Here is a 16,488-nt window from a genome sequence, read left to right on the forward strand (position 1 = left end):
CTGATCGGAGTGGGCTCCACTCCGTGTGAAAGGGGCCTTAGTCTTGTTGGTGATTTCCTTTTTAGCAATCTTAAAATTTCCCATAATTTTTGCTCTTCTAAAAAGAAATTGAGGCTTTCTAGCATTATTAAAATGTATATTATTGTGGATGGATTACCATTTGGCTATAGAACCACATCCCTTAGTATATAAAGAACAGAAACAAATTTCCATGTGACTTTTTAAGTGCAACATATTTATTGGACAATTAATTCCTTAAAAGTTCAATTATTATTTAAACAATAGGCTAAAGTAATGTGTCCATATAAAAACATATGACCTAATTATTATGGTTCTTATTTCATAGCAGTATATTTGTAGATCCTGACATGTTTCGCCCTGAAATGAACTTCTTTAGGGGATGTTGTCCGCTTAGGGTCAGAGCCTTCTATTAAATAGAAATATACTATAAATAATACATAAACAAAATGTATGCAGTTACAAGAAACTTTTACAATTACAAAAAGTACACATGCATGTATAGATAATCCTACAAGCTAACCCTGGAATTACACAATGTCACTTGAGTCTAGGGCCAATGTTTATTCACAGATGTTCATATGATGCCAAACCAACCATGGAGCTACAAGTGGCCACAGGATGCAAACAAGGACCAAACTGCAAATAGTAAAAACATAGAGACAATAATGTGTATATTTTTTCTATTTTCATGCACTTTAATACATCTCCTAAAATTATTTATAAAACTTACAGGGTCAGGGTCTGATTGTAAAAAGTAGCAGCACGGGGGCAAGGAGTTGAAATGGATATTTTGATGATAGGCAACTCCTATCCTCATATTGATTAGTGGTTCCAAATTAATAACTACTGCAGTAGGGAACAGACACAAAAGATACACTCAACATCTTTCCAAATAACCGTTCTCCTTTATTATGACGCATTTGAAGGCTTTTATACACATGATTACGTAGGTATCACATTAATATTACAATTGTACGTTTATGGTAACAAGGGGCGTTACATAGGCAGGCTAATTCTAATCAGGACTTGAAAGAATGCAAAACATGTACTGCAAACATTGTTAGTGCCGTGTGACAGTGAGGGCATTGTGCAATACATATAAAATAGAATACAATTATATACAGAACCTACAAATTTCCATTACAGTCTCCTCTCTTTTGATCAATATTTTGATCACTAACCATACCTGCTATCACCTTTAACCTGGAACCTCCACACGCTTAGGTGGAGGTAGTCCTGGCCAAAGAGGCAAAAACTTAATAATTAAAAATAATAGCTGAGCAGCTTTTTTCATTACAAAATGACTTTTCATTGTGAAAAACAAAGACATATTTACAGAGTACTGGCTTTACACTCCTGTGGCCAGAATGGCCTTCTAGCTTAATTGCTGGTATGCTGACTTATCAGCACATGTAAACACAGACAGTTCTACATAAAATGGAAGAGGTACAAAAGACAAATATGACTTCAACATGGCTAAACTACTTTTCAAATATATGTATCCCTTACAATTAAAGTAATTGAATCAAAAAGTATCCTAGACTGTGATCGCAAGAGGGAAACAAATCAAACACAGAGATTTCTTTCATTTAGTCATTTTTGCAGTGTCTGGTGTGGATCCAGGTGACTTTTCTTTCAAGTTTTGCAAAACTGTACATGAAATAAATGCTGTATTGAGTCTCCAAACATTTCCTTATATATAAATGTCTCTTAACAATCCACAAGTCAACTGGCTTTAGTTTTAGATCCTTCCAAACTTTTAGGATCTGGAATTGGGGAGAAAACACATAAATGAGTTTGTCAAAAACCTTAAAAGATCAGCAACATTCTCTGTATGATCCGAATGGAGGACTTCAGCTGCTGAGACAAAATATAAGCAAGTGAGTAACACACCCAAACCAGATCCCATAGGGAAAGAGTCCAACATCCACTTAGGGGGCTTGATAAAATATAATAAAACATTCAGGCAAAAGATTTCTAGTTTCTTACTCTACTTTGTCCACTACATTGTAGACAGTAGGGGGTGTAAAAATAAAACCTCAAAACTTCTAGTAAGGACTCTCCTATAAAAATGATTTCCTCTGTTACTCTCTGTAGATTCTGCACTCTGTACTTACAAACTACTTCTGATAACACTTTTTTACTGTGGCCTTTGCAGTAACATTTGCCACTGGACATCCAGAAAACATGTCCATACAAACAAAATACATACTCAAAAGATTCTGACTGGGCATCTGGATATATCTTTTTGTTATCTCTGGAAGGGATGTTCAGCTTTTGGTAACACCTTTGGTAACAGGTAAAACAAGAAGTGGTATGTTATAAAAACAACTGTGGAGAACCCTGGCTCTATCCCACGCTCATTTACTAAGGCAGCCATAACTACTTGTGACTGATGACACGGTCCATGTGTCAAGCTGAAGGGAAAAGTGTGTCTGGCAAACATAAATGATCACCTTTTCCAAAGTCTTGTTTCGTAAGAAGATGCCCTCTGTGGACCACTTGTGCTTCTCGTTCTGGGGTCCTTAAAGTTGAATTATTAATCCCAGCTATACTGGGCCAGAACTAGGGTGGAATCTGTGAGTTGCACAGACCCAGCAAGTGTCCGGGGCTGTAAATGTAGCATCCTTAGAGTTGCCTGGTCTGCTTCCATATGCGAGTTTTACTGTTAGTATGGCTACCTCAGCAAGAACCTGGAAGGCTGAAAACAGCCGATCAAATTAACTTGGCATGCTTGATTGGTTTACCCGCCGAAGTAAAAACAAACTTCTGACCCTTCAAATGGAACCAAAAGCTCTCTATCTCTTGACTATCTATATAAATATATACTCTTTTTATAGCTCACGGGCTTTGCTTAAACATGGAGCTCTGCTTCTTGAGCTGGGGAAAAAGGATCCAATGACTCTGAATACAGGGAATCCTTCTGGGTGATAAACTTCATCCTCGGTATAAAACCAGGAATAACACTACAAAAAAGTAAATACTCGGGTCTTCACTTTCTTTTAATGCTTTTTAATACTTCCTTGCTTAAATTTCTGCTTTCTTTATTTTGTTCTGATATCCTTTGCATCTAATGTATTGTAATACCATACTTCACATACTGTACCTTCTATGATCAGACGGGCAGCCATAGTGTTCATCCCATCTTCCCTCTCTGACAACATATAAATAATTCTGTTTTAACTCTCATTACGGTTTCTTGACTTTACTAGTTGTAATGCCTGACCCCAAATTCATCCCACAACTTAACATCAAAAAGTCCCTTTCTGTCTAGTGTTAATGTCACTCTTGATCCATCCTGCTCACATAAATAGCTGTTTCTCTAGCTGTATATTCCGCATGATTCTTTGTCCCTGTGGACTTTGGTGGTAACCCAGTTACCCTTTGTGGATCCCTGTCCACTTTAACCATTAAACTAGGGGCTCAGTATAGGCGGAACCGCACCTTTGGTTCATATATAGCACTCTTCTTGTGCTGGGCATTTTTGAGGGTCTCTTATCCTTCATTCCCTTACTTAATTTAATGCCCATAATGACTGGCCAGTCTTCTCTACGTGTGCCTATACCCTTTTGCCTCTAAACTGCTTTATCTAGCAGATGTACTACATATACCTGTGAACAGCACTATTCTTCCCTTTCTCTATAACACTCTGATGGACAGTAGACAGTGACAACATAACATATAACCACTAATCAATACAGTTCGATTAAGGGGAGTAAAATAGGTACCCTTTGTCCCGAAAATGCCTTACCGATCAAGGAAGTCTGATAACTCAAATGTAAGCAAAATTCTTACCTCAGCCGGCTGATTATCAGAAATTCCCGGATCGTCTCAAGCTCCTCGTTTCGGATACTCAGGGTCACCTGATAACCCCACCTGGCTGGCTTCGCCACCTGAAATGGATATTTTGATGATAGGCAACTCCTATCCTCATATTGATTAGTGGTTCCAAATTAATAACTACTGCAGTAGGGAACAGACACAAAAGATACACTCAGCATCTTTCCAAATAACCGTTCTCCTTTATTATGACGCATTTGAAGGCTTTTATACACATGATTACGTAGGTATCACATTAATATTACAATTGTACGTTTATGGTAACAAGGGGCGTTACATAGGCAGGCTAATTCTAATCAGGACTTGAAAGAATGCAAAACATGTACTGCAAACATTGTTAGTGCCGTGTGACAGTGAGGGCATCGTGCAATACATATAAAATAGAATACAATTATATACAGAACCTACAAATTTCCATTACAGAGTCCACACCAAGGGACAATCATGCAGAGAACTACAACACAAAAAAATAAAGGATATTGAATTAACTGATCAGATATTTATATGTATTATTATGAAGTGAGAAGTAACAATGGCTCATAGCAGTTCTAATCAATGGAGTGCATTGTGGCATATTGCTAAGTGACAGATTTGGTTAAAATCGTTCTTGTCAGTTCAAATTACCACACTCCAGCTAAACAATTCACAAGCCATAGCAACAGAGACTAAGTATCCACGTAGGAACGTTTGCTTTAAAGATTTAGACAGCCCGCATACCTTGTCTTCCTGCAATATTTGTTGGCCTACATGACTCCAGCAAATGTCCACTGAAGCCAATGGCACCGCTGCTGTGTCTCAGCCAATCAGGAGGGAGAGTCTGGGAAGGCAGAGGCACTTGTGAGACATTGCTGGATCGAGATGGGGCTCAGGAAAGTATTAGGGGGGGCTGATAGGGTTGCTGTACACTGAAGGTTTTTTTTTATCTTAACCTCCCTGGCGGTATGATTATTTCAGATTTTTGATGCTCAAAGTGGTAGAATGTTTTGCATGGAAATTTGGCGTTTTATATTGTAGGCCTATAATTCTTAGGAATAACACACTTAAATCTGTCCAAACAAGAAAGTGTAGTAGACATCCCGGGTATGATAAAGTTTGAAACAGGAAATCATAAATTATAATATAATAAACAACTATAAATAATTATAACAAATAATATAATAATAATAAAAATGATTTATAATGTAATCAAATCAAAAACACATAAATTTGCTGAGTTGCAGAATTGTAGCTGTTATTACTTTCAGTGTTTAATGACGAATTTCCCCACAAATTACTATCACACAATTCTGCAAGTGATTCTAATTTATTATCACTGTTTTCTAGCTGGTCTAAAACCGCTTTTGATGTAAAGGGATGCTTTTTGGTTGCTATGGACAATCTCCAGTTTCCAAGCAGAAAGAACAGTATTTATAATATAAAACTGCATACAGGGCACTGGAGAAACCACTAGGGACAAAAGGGATGTGAAATAATTTGATACAGTAATGTAATCTGTAAGACTACAGTGTACTGTATGCATTGTGTGTTTTTATCTTCTTTAATTTGGCACTGTGCGCCGCCCCCGTGCTTCGCAATGCTCGCAGGGAATGGAGCTCGGCACTGTGATAGATCTGGTGGAGGACACAGTTCACACACACAGCGGGGAGACATTGCAGGATCCTGGAGACAAGGTAAGTAACTTTGCCTGGATCCTGCGATGCGACTCCTGAGTGTGGCTCGGGGTTACCGCATTTGGTACTGAAAATTCGCCCCGACCCAAACTTGGGAATACCGCTAAGGAGGTTAATGTGTAGAATGTACTAAGATAAAAAACAATCTGACTTTACAACCACTTTCAATAAATATTGAATTTTTAAGAAATGTATTGTCCCATCAATATGTCGCACCTAAAAAGTCCCATGGAAATGTGTTCATGTTCTTTCTAGAGATATTGTTTTTGGGGATCTAAATCAAAATCTTTCTAAGTATGCTGAGGATTATAAGAAGCAATACATGGTGTTTTGTAAGCTCTATGTATCAAACCTTCTAGATAATATCTTTGGAGAAATCTCATTTTAAGAGTCAGTCTCAAAGTCTTAGGCCGCGTACACACGCGGGGACTGTTCGCCCAACTTTCTCCGTCAAACAGTTTCAGCGGACAGTCCGCTCAAAATTAGCATGGACGGACTTGCCCACACACGACGAACGAACAGTCCGCTGAAACCGTGCGCGATGACGTGAACGGCACGTACGACGGGACTAGAAAACGACGTCCTATACACTGCAATGCAAACTTCGGCGTGTAAATCCTTTCTGAGCATGCGCGGAACTTAGTTTGACGAACAAGCCTACACACGAGGGGACTGTTCGCTGAAACAAAGGAATTTCCGAAAAACTTTGTTCAGCAGACTGTCCGCTGAAACTGTCCGCTGAAAGCCCACACACGAGCGGACTGTCCGCCGAAACACTGTTCAGCGGACAAAGTTGAGCGAACAGTCCCCGCGTGTGTACGCGGCCTTAAGCCACGTACACACGAGCGGATTTTCTGATGGGAAATGTGTGATGACATGCAGTTGGCGGAAAATCCGACTGTTTATACGCTCCATTGGACAATTGTTGTTGGATTTTCCGCGGACAAATGTTGGATGGCAGGCTTTAAAATTTTCCGCGGACAAATGCGTGTTGGTAGATTTTCTGATCGTGTGTACACAAGTCCGTCGGAAAAAAGTCCAAAGTACAAACATGCATGCTCTGAAGCAAGGATGAGCCAGAAGCAGTCTTATAAACTAGCGTTCATAATGGAGAATTAACATTTGTGATGCAGCAAATTATGAAATCTCGAAATGCACGTACAATTCTCTTCTTTTTTAATGGGATAAAAGCTGTTTTGCTTGTGATACTGATGGAGTTATTGCAAACTAATTTTAAAAGGCTTTTATTTTCTAGTGATATCAAGAATAATATTATTATGCTTTTTTTTTTGGGCAAGTTACCACAACACCATTATCCTGTGGTTTTTAAAATCAAAGATACAACTATGTTGGTGTCCCTTGTCAATTTTACATTGTATTTTTTTAAATGTAACTGCCTACTCCCAAACTGTCATTTGAAGTAAAACCCATAGCCAAGTATTATCCTACACAATATTTTTATTGTGCATTAAAAAAAGAAAACAAATAAAATTAGACATGCTATCTGCAAATAGAACTTAACCAAAAAGTGCATTCTATGCATCCAAAAATATAGAAAATATACCAAATCAAATCATTATTCAGCCAAAAAATAAAATAAAAGCCTTATGCATGTGTCCTGCTTCTTAATACTGTGTAGAGGATCACCAAAGTCGGTGAAAGCAGGGGTTCGTCATCATCCGGAGATAATTACGAAAATCATCCGGATTATTCTCCTGGAGCTCCTGAAGCAAAGACATAAAACATAATTGGTCACCATTAATAAAGCAACCAATGTTTGGTCCAAGAAATCCTCCTCCTCTTGTTCCTGGACTGGACTTGGGTCAAAGCAATAACTCAATGGCCAATAATAAATAACACGTTATCTCCTCCGATTCCACAACATGTCTGGCTGTTCAGAAACGAACTGAAAAGCGCTAAATGAAAAGCGCAAAATTAAAAGCATAAATCAACACTCACCAAACTTCTACTAACACGAAATTAGCAGAAGGAGCCCAAAGGATGGTGCTAAAGAGCTGAAAAACCACGCAGTACGTCACTACATTCGTGTTTGTTGGCTGACAATTCCTTGCCGTTTGTATGCAAGACAAAATCCAGGCACACGCCTTTGGACAAAAGTCTGAAGTTTTGTCTGCGGAAAATCCAATCATGTGTACGAGGCTTTAGGCTACTTTCAAACTGGGGCAGGCGTCAGCAATAGGGATGAGCTTCGTGTTCGGCGAATTCCGAACGTTATGGGCCGTTCCCGCCGAATTCGTGTGGCGCTCATGGCCCACAATGCACTGCGCCATCGCAGTGCATTGCTGGCTCATGATTGGCCAAGCATGCACTGTGACCCCGCATGCTTGGCCAATCACAGTGCCGGCAGCGAGGAGAGCCATGATTGGCCACAAATTGGATGCCTGTGGCCAATCATAGCTCAGGCTGTGTAGTACACGCCCCACACTATATAAGGCCGCCAGCGCGGCGGCCTTGTGTAGTGTGTTGGCGTCTGTAGGAGTTAGTGGGTGTTCTGTGTACCTTCAACACAGTATACACCGATCATTATCGGCCGATTTTGCGTTCTTGCTCTTCTGTAGTGGTTGTTGTCTGCGTGCCCTGACCGCAGTATACACCGCTATATCCACCATCATAGCAAGCTATATTTCTCTTTTTTAATAGAGCTTGCAGTCAGTTGTAGGAGATTGTGCGTGCTGTCTGCGTGCCCTGAACCCAGTATACACCGCTATATCCACCTATATAGCTAACTATCTTGCTTTTTTTTAATAGAGCTTGCAGTCAGTTGTAGGAGATTGTGCGTGCTGTCTGCGTGCCCTGAACCCAGTATACACCGCTATATCCACCTATATAGCTAACTATCTTGCTCTTTTTAAATAGAGCTTGCAGTCAGTTGTAGGAGATTGTGCATGCTGTCTGCGTGCTCTGAACCCAGTATACACCGCTATATCCATCTATATAGCTAGCTATCTTGCTCATTTTAAATAGAGCTTGCAGTCAGTTGTAGGAGATTGTGCGTGCTGTCTGCGTGCTCTGAACCTAGTATACACCGCTATATCCACCTATATAGCTAACTATCTTGCTCTTTTTAAATAGAGCTTGCAGTCAGTTGTAGGAGATTGTGCGTGCTGCCTGCGTGCTCTGAACCCAGTATACACCACTAGAGGTGGTTGACGCCACGCCAGCTTAAGCCAGGAATGGTGGTTTGCGACAATGGCACCAACCTCCTCTCCGCCCTCCAAAAGGGACAACTGACCCATGTGCCCTGTGTGGCTCACATCCTTAACCTGGTGGTGTAGCCGTTCTTGGGCAGGTACCCGGGCTTACAGGATGTCCTGAAGCAGGCGAGGAAAGTCTGTGTGCATTTCCGCCTATCATTTAATGCCTGTGCTCGGCTGGCTGAGCTCCAAAAGGAGTTGAACCTGCCCAAGAACCGCCTTATATGTGACATGCCCACCAGGGGGAACTCAACGTTGGCCATGCTGCAGCGGCTGCACATGCAGCAGAGGGCCATCAATGAGTACCTGTGCGACTAAGGCACCAGGACAGGGTCAGGGGAGCTTGGTTTTTTCTCACCACGCCAGTGGGGCATGATCAGGGATGCATGCACTGTCCTGTCACCGTTTGAGGAAGCCACAAGGATGGTGAGCAGTGACAGTGCATGCATCAGTGACACTGTACCTCTTGTCCACCTCTTGGAGCTTACGCTGCGTGGAATAATGGACAGCACACTTGAAGCAGAACAGAGGCAGGAAGAGGAGGACTTCCTTGCCTCTCAAGGCCCCTTTTATCCAGACAGTGTTCCTTCTGTGCCACCCATCACACAGGAAGAGGATGAGGAGGAGGAGGAGGAGGATTGTGTCAGCATGGAGGTGGAGGCTGGCACTCAGCATCAGCAGCAGTCTTGTAGGGATGATTTACAGTTCCAAGTAACCCGTGGACTTGTACGTGGCTGGGAGGAGGTAGCTGCGGATCATGTTGTCCTTAGTGACCCAGAGGACTCCGGACCGAATGCCTCAGCTAACCTACGCTGCATGGCCTCCCTGATCCTGCAAAGCCTGCGGAAGGATCCTCGTATTCTTCGGATCAAGGAGAGGGACCATTACTGGCTGGCCACTCTCCTTGATCCATGGTACAAGGGTAAGGTTGCCGACCTTATCTTGTCGTCGCAGAGGGAGCAGAGGATGAGACATCTCCGGGAGGCCTTGCAGAAAGGTCTGTGCAACGCGTTCCCAGAGACCGGGAGGTTACAAACTCCTGGTCCTGGACAACATGTTGCTGAGGCATCGGTCAGAAGGAGCGGTGGAGAAGGTGGCCGTCTGACCAATGCTTTCAGACAATTTTTTAGTCCGCAGCCCCAAGGTATGATCGGTTCCAGCAACCATCGCCAGCGTCTGATTTACATGGTGCAGGAATACCTAGGGGCAAGGTCAGACTGAAAATCCTCTGGCTTACTGGGTCTTGAGGATGGATCACTGGCCAGAGCTTACACAGTATGCAATTGAGCTACTGGCCTGTCCTGCATCCAGCGTTCTTTCGGAACGCACCTTCAGTGCTGCTGGTGGCTTTGTTACCGATCACAGGGTGCGCCTGTCCACCGACTCAGTTGATCGACTGACCTTCATCAAGGTGAATCAGTCTTGGATCACCCACAGCTACCAAGAATCTGAAGCTGATGTAACCGAATAATTTTTTTTGAAATATCACATCCCTTCAAGACTGCCTATGCTGATGCTGAGTGACTGTCCTGTTATGTTGATTGTCTATCCTCTTCCTCCTCCGCTGATATGTTGGAAGAACATTTTTGGTTCTGGGTGATGCCACCAGCCCAACTTTTCTGCCCCTGTTTAACAGGGGCTTTTAATTACAATTTTTGATGCAATGCTTTGCAGCAGGGCTCATTCCTGCACTACAATTAGAGTATATGGGAGAGGTTGCAGTGTCGTGACACCAGCACCAGTGCCTAAGACGAAAGATGAAAAAAGACGGATGGCAAAACAAATTATACAGGGGTGATAACCCTTCCCTATGTTTTCCAAAAAGCTTAAAAATAGATTTTTTGACTGGAGCTACACTTTAAAAATGTACCAGTTCAAAATTACAAACAGATTCTACTTAACACAACAAACTTACACAGTCCCTGTCTTGTTTGTATACTGCTGTTCTGAGTATATAGGGCCTGGGGGCCACACGTATTTCCTTTTCTTAATATGGGTACGGGGTTCCAATTAATATCCGTACAAGACCCAAAGGGGCTGGTAATGAGCAGGGAGGGCTACCCATGCCATTTTTCTCAATGATTTTCAACCATATTGCAGGAACCAGATATAACATTAAAACCGCAAGCAGTTTTAAATGACGTTATTTCCATTAAATGTCATTTTGTGCAGGGACTGTTCTAAACACGTGGCACTTCACAGGCATACTATAGACACCCCCAGGCACGATATTTAAAGGAATATTTCACTTTTTTTTCACTTTAATCGTCATTAAAATCATTGCTCCCGCCAAAATGGCCATTTTTAAAAACATTTTAGGCATTGACCCATGTCCCCTGGCAGGAGCCAGGTCCCCAAACCCTTTTTAGGACAGTATCTTGCATATTAGCAGTTAAAATTAGCACTTTTAATTTTGAACGTTCAAGTCCCATAGACTTCAATGGGGTTCTAACATTCGTACGAATTTGGGGTCCGTTCGAAAGTTCTGGTGCGAACCGAACCGGGTGTTGTTCGGCTCATCCCTAGTCAGCAATAAAGCGCCACTAGTTTTAGCATTGTTAAAGTCTAACTTGTATTCTCAAATATATAGACTCTTACAGATGCATTGTAAAAATAAAAACACTTTGATTTGATATATTGAGTTGTATATTTATATTACATTTCTTTATATTTTTTTGTCATAGGATGATGGGAGCTGAGATTGCTTTTTTATGTCCTAGGAATACCATTCCTTTCCCGTTTTAATGTATGGTCATATATTCCTGATCCTGCCTTCATTATTTTGTGTGTTCCAGAGAGACTATAGGCTCAGCATTTTTGTTAGATTGTCAGTGTTCTTTCCCCTTCTGTGCTTTTTATGTTCTCAATACATTCTGCTTGCACTGCTTCCAGTTCCTCTACCTCTAAAGTGTTCTCTCTGGACTTGTCTACTACAATTTCACTACCTTCACAACAGTGAGTGTGCTCATGCTTTACCCACAGGGGGATTTTTTTAATGACTAATAATTCTTTCATGATCTCTTCTCTATTTAAGGATAAGGAAGAGACCGGACGCTGACAACTTTGCTCTTTCAGTAATCTATGGAAAAACAATCTACCATTATAAGATTGAGCACGACAAATCTGGGAGATATGGAATCCCTGAAGGAACCAAGTTTGACACTTTATGGCAGGCAAGTCTAATTTTGTCAACATTTAGCACATTAGGCAAGATAATGTAAGATCATTATAAACCTTGCTGATATCTTTTGGTTTTCCAAATAATATTTTAGGCAGTGCTGGTAAACTAAGCATTTTTGTAAGTGCAGAAAACATTCATTGGGAAGTGGTATGCAAGTTATTAAAGTGGTTGTAAACCTCTGACATGAAAAATGAACAAAGCACATCCTTTTATTTTGTATACTTGCCTCAGTCCAAAGCACTGAGTATGATTTCCTTCTGCAGTCTCATTATACTGCTTTCTGCATGAGTCATTTCTGACAGGGTGTGCTGACTTCAAGGGATCAAGGGGGGTGGAGAAGGGGTCTCAACACATAGCCTGTGATTGACAGCCTCAGCTGTACATATTTTCCCATGAGATTGTGTAGAGGGGGTGTGTCCCTTCCTTCTACGCAGGTCTCCAATTACTCTCAGTTCTCCCCTCTGAGCTGTGCGGTGTGTGAAATCAGATTCCCACCCTTTGTCTCAGAAAAGCTGCATAAAGAGGAACTGCAGTCTGCTCACATAATATGTAATAAAAACATCTTTGCCATTCTGAAACTTCCCTCCAACCACTTTGCATATTATTTTATATATACGGTGATTCTGTACTTGCAAAACATGCTGCAGAAATCTCCCTCCACTGAGTCTGGCTGCAACCATTTTAACTGTGGGCAGCTGAAGCTGCTGCCTGTTCACTTCCTAGATTTACACAGAGGCACACAGCCGGATCTGCAGCTCTGATTGGCCCTCTTATGACTCACTCCCTTCCTTCCTGGCAAACTCTCATGAGAGTGAGAGAGAGAGAGAGCTGTGCACAATTTCATAAGCCTAGTAGACATGTGCATTCGTTTTCGTCCGAATGCATTTTCGTCCAAATTTCAGCTATTTTCGTTTTCGTTTTGACAAACGATAACGAAAGCACAAAATCCGAAAAAACGAAAGATCCAACATAAATAAATGCTTTATTTTCGTTTTCATTGTTACAACAGTTCGATATAGAATAGGAGATTCGACATGACTCTGACAATAACAATCTGTCTATAGAACCTGTGGTCGAATGTGCCTAACCTTACCTCTATTAGTCCAAGATTATATCGAGAAAATATTCGACAGAGAAAAAAGATTTGACAGAGAGAAAAGATTCTGCAAGTTACTGTCCTAAAAAGTGTTTGGGGACCCGGGTCCTGCCCCAGGGGAAATGTATCAATGCAAAAAAAAGTTTTAAAAACGGCCGTTTTTTCGGGAGCAGTGATTTTAATAATGATTAAAGTGAAACAATAAAAGTGTAATATCCCTTTAAATTTCGTAGGGGGGGGGGGGGGGGTTGTCTATAGTATGCCTGTGAAGGGGCTCATGTTTCTGGTGCTTAGAACTGTCCCTGCACAAAGTGTCATTTATGCAGGAAAAAAAGTCCTTTAAAATCACTCGCAGCTATTATGAATTGTCGGCTCCATAATACAGAGAACACTCATTGAAAGTCATTGATAAAAAAAAAAAAAATAAATAAAAAAGGCGTGGGGGTCCCCCAAATTCAATTACCAGGCCCTTCAGGTCTGGTATGGATATTAAGGGGAACCCTGCCTCAAATTTAAGAAAAAATTTGACGTGGGGTTCCCCCTAAATATCCATAACCAGACCCTTCAGGTCTGGTATGGATATTAAGGGGAACCCCGCGTCAAATTAAAAAAAAAATTGACGTGGGGTTCCCCCTAAAAATCCATACCAGACCCTTTATCCGAGCACGCAACCTGGCAGGCCGCAGGAAAAGAGGGGGGGACGAGAGCGCCCCCCCCCCTCCCTCCTGAACCGCACCAGGCCACATGCCCTCAACATTGGGAGGATGCTTTGGGGGTCTGTGACCCCTCAAAGCACCTTGTCCCCATGTTGATGAGGACAAGGGCCTCATCCCCACAACCGTGGCCAGTGGTTGTGGAGGTCTGCGGGCAGGGGGCTTATCAGAATCTGGAAGCCCCCTTTAACAAGGGGACCCCCAGATCCCGCCCCCCCCCTGTTTGAAATGGTAAGGGGGTACAAAAGTACCCCTACCATTTCACAAAGAAAGTGTAAAAAATGGTTAAATAAAACAAACACACTTTTGAAAAATTCCTTTATTAAAAATAAAAAAATAAAAAAAAGATTCCAGCGGCGGTAATCCACTCTTGCTATCCAGCGACGGACGGTCATCTCTCCAGCGATGTCTCATCTCATCCAGCGCAGCGAATACATCCTTCTTCTGTCTCCGCTGAGGAGACACTGCAAGGATTCCGGCGGTCTGACGTTTCTTATATACGGAGGGCGGGGCCACCCGTCACCTGACCACGCCCCCTCTGACGCAAGGGGAAACCCGGGGTTCCCTGTGACGTATGGGTGACCCCGCACCCCTCTGATGTAACACAGGCAGGTTTCCGTTACATCAGAGGGGGGCGGGGTCACCCATACGTCACGGGGAACCCCGGGTTTCCCCTTGCATCAGAGGGGGGCGGGGTCAGGTGACGGGTGGCCCCGCCCACCGTATATAAGAAACGTCAGGCCGCCGGAATCCTTGCAGTGTCTCCTCCACGGAGACAGAAGAAGGATGGATTCGCTGCGCTGGATGAGATGAGCCATCGCTGGAGAGATGACCGTCCGTCGCTGGATAGCAAGAGTGGATTACCGCCGCTGGAATCTTTTTTTTATTTTTTTATTTTTAATAAAGGAATTTTTCAAAAGTGTGTTTGTTTTATTTAACCATTTTTTACACTTTCTTTGTGAAATGGTAGGGGTACTTTTGTACCCCCTTACCATTTCAAACAGGGGGGGCGGGATCTGGGGGTCCCCTTGTTAAAGGGGGCTTCCAGATTCTGATAAGCCCCCCGCTCGCAGACCTCCACAACCACCGGCCACGGTTGTGGGGATGAGGCCCTTGTCCTCATCAACAAGGGGACAAGGTGCTTTGAGGGGTCACAGACCCCCAAAGCATCCTCCCAATGTTGAGGGCATGTGGCCTGGTACGGTTCAGGAGGGAACCCCCCTCTTTTCCTGCGGCCTGCCAGGTTGGGTGCTCGGATAAAGGGTCTGGTATGGATTTTTAGGGGGAACCCCACGTCAATTTTTTTTTCAAATTGACGCGGGGTTCACCTTAATATCCATACCAGACCTGAAGGCTACCTTTTATACGCCACATGGCCCACAAGGTTTGTCAACCTTGATGCTGCTTTAGACCCATTTAGACCCATTATGGACTTAACATCTCACATTTCAGTTCTGCTTTTCTCATTATATCATGCTGACTGTGAAACGTTTACATGTACTCTGCTGAGTCTTACTTGTTTGTACAATTTGGTATGTTATTCATTTTGTTCTACTATTTTCTCAATAAAAACACTGTAAAAGAACTCATAGTAAAGTTAAAACTCTTTACTTACATACTTGTTTCAGGTAAGCATTTTGAGATGGGAATGAGGGACACCTACTAGCAAACGTATGTAGGCATAGGACACGCCCCATGCCACACCCCCTTAAAAGGAACATAACCAAAAAAAAAGTTAATTAAATCCACAAGTGATTTTTTTTACCACTAATATTACTTTATATTGGCTTTTAAAATTGACAAATGCAGCAATTTAGAATTTGGATAGAAGGTTTAGCACTGGAAAAAACTTTGATAAATGAAAAGTGTATTTTATATACAACTATATAGATCAGACCAAAATAAAGGACAAATGAGTGGCAAAGAGGGATGGAGGGACATTGTTCCAAATCAGGGACAGTTTGGAGGTATGGGTGAGTTGCTCAGGAAGTAGTAGAGCCATAAGATCAATATGGCAGACAGATCCCCATCTTTTTATGGAGAAGTCTCCACAATTCTATAGGGCCCCTTTCACACTGGGGTGGGAGCGGCATCAGTGGTAAAACTAAAAATAGCTCTGCTTTACTGTCATTTTAGCGGCGGTATTCGGCCACTAGTGAGGCGGTTTTACCCCCCTGCTGGCAGCCGAGAAAGGGTTAAAAGCACTGCAAAGCGCTGCTGCAGCGCTTTGCCGGCGGTATTGCTGCGCTGTCCCATTGATTTCAATGGGGAGGGGCAGTGAAGGAGTAGTATATACACCGCTCCTTCACTGCTCCAAAGATACTGCTAGCAGGACTTTTTTTTACCAACCTGACAGCACACTGCTCCAATGTGAAAGCCCTCGGAGCTTCAGGCTTTTTGCTTCAGGTGGGAAAACACTGAGATGTGAAAAGGGGCCATTTAAATTAATGGGATTTTGCTTTTTGGCATTTAACTTTTGAGATGAGCTTTTTATGAGCTGAAAAGGCTCAGGTGTAAATGCAGCCTAATACAGTGATCAGTGCTAAAAATATACACTGAACTATAGACACTGGCTGGGAAGGGGTTAACATCTAGGGTGCTCAAAGGGTTAATTGTGTGCCTAACAGTGTGTTTACTGTGTGGTGTTTTACTAAGCAATATGCAATTTTTTTGTCATTCTCTGAGCCGATCAGAGTGTGCTAGCCATAAATCATTGGTGCAGTGAATAATAGTCTTCTTGGTCCATTGGTGC

General features: G+C 42.4%; 1 protein-coding gene across 1 annotated transcript in view; it reads left to right on the plus strand.

Annotated features, from left to right (window-relative positions):
- Positions 1-16,488, plus strand: part of ZAP70 (zeta chain of T cell receptor associated protein kinase 70) — a 168,195-nt gene that overhangs the window by 107,716 nt on the left and 43,991 nt on the right. The window contains exon 4 of the mRNA XM_077476316.1: positions 11,781-11,919. Within this exon, the coding sequence (XP_077332442.1) occupies positions 11,781-11,919 (139 nt within the window). The remainder of the gene's footprint in view (positions 1-11,780; positions 11,920-16,488) is intronic.

The sequence above is a fragment of the Lithobates pipiens genome, unplaced genomic scaffold (assembly GCF_037356315.1).
Source record: "Lithobates pipiens isolate NorthernLeopardFrog02 unplaced genomic scaffold, aLitPip1_a1.2 Scaffold_13, whole genome shotgun sequence".
In the NCBI taxonomy this organism is placed as follows: domain Eukaryota; kingdom Metazoa; phylum Chordata; class Amphibia; order Anura; family Ranidae; genus Lithobates; species Lithobates pipiens.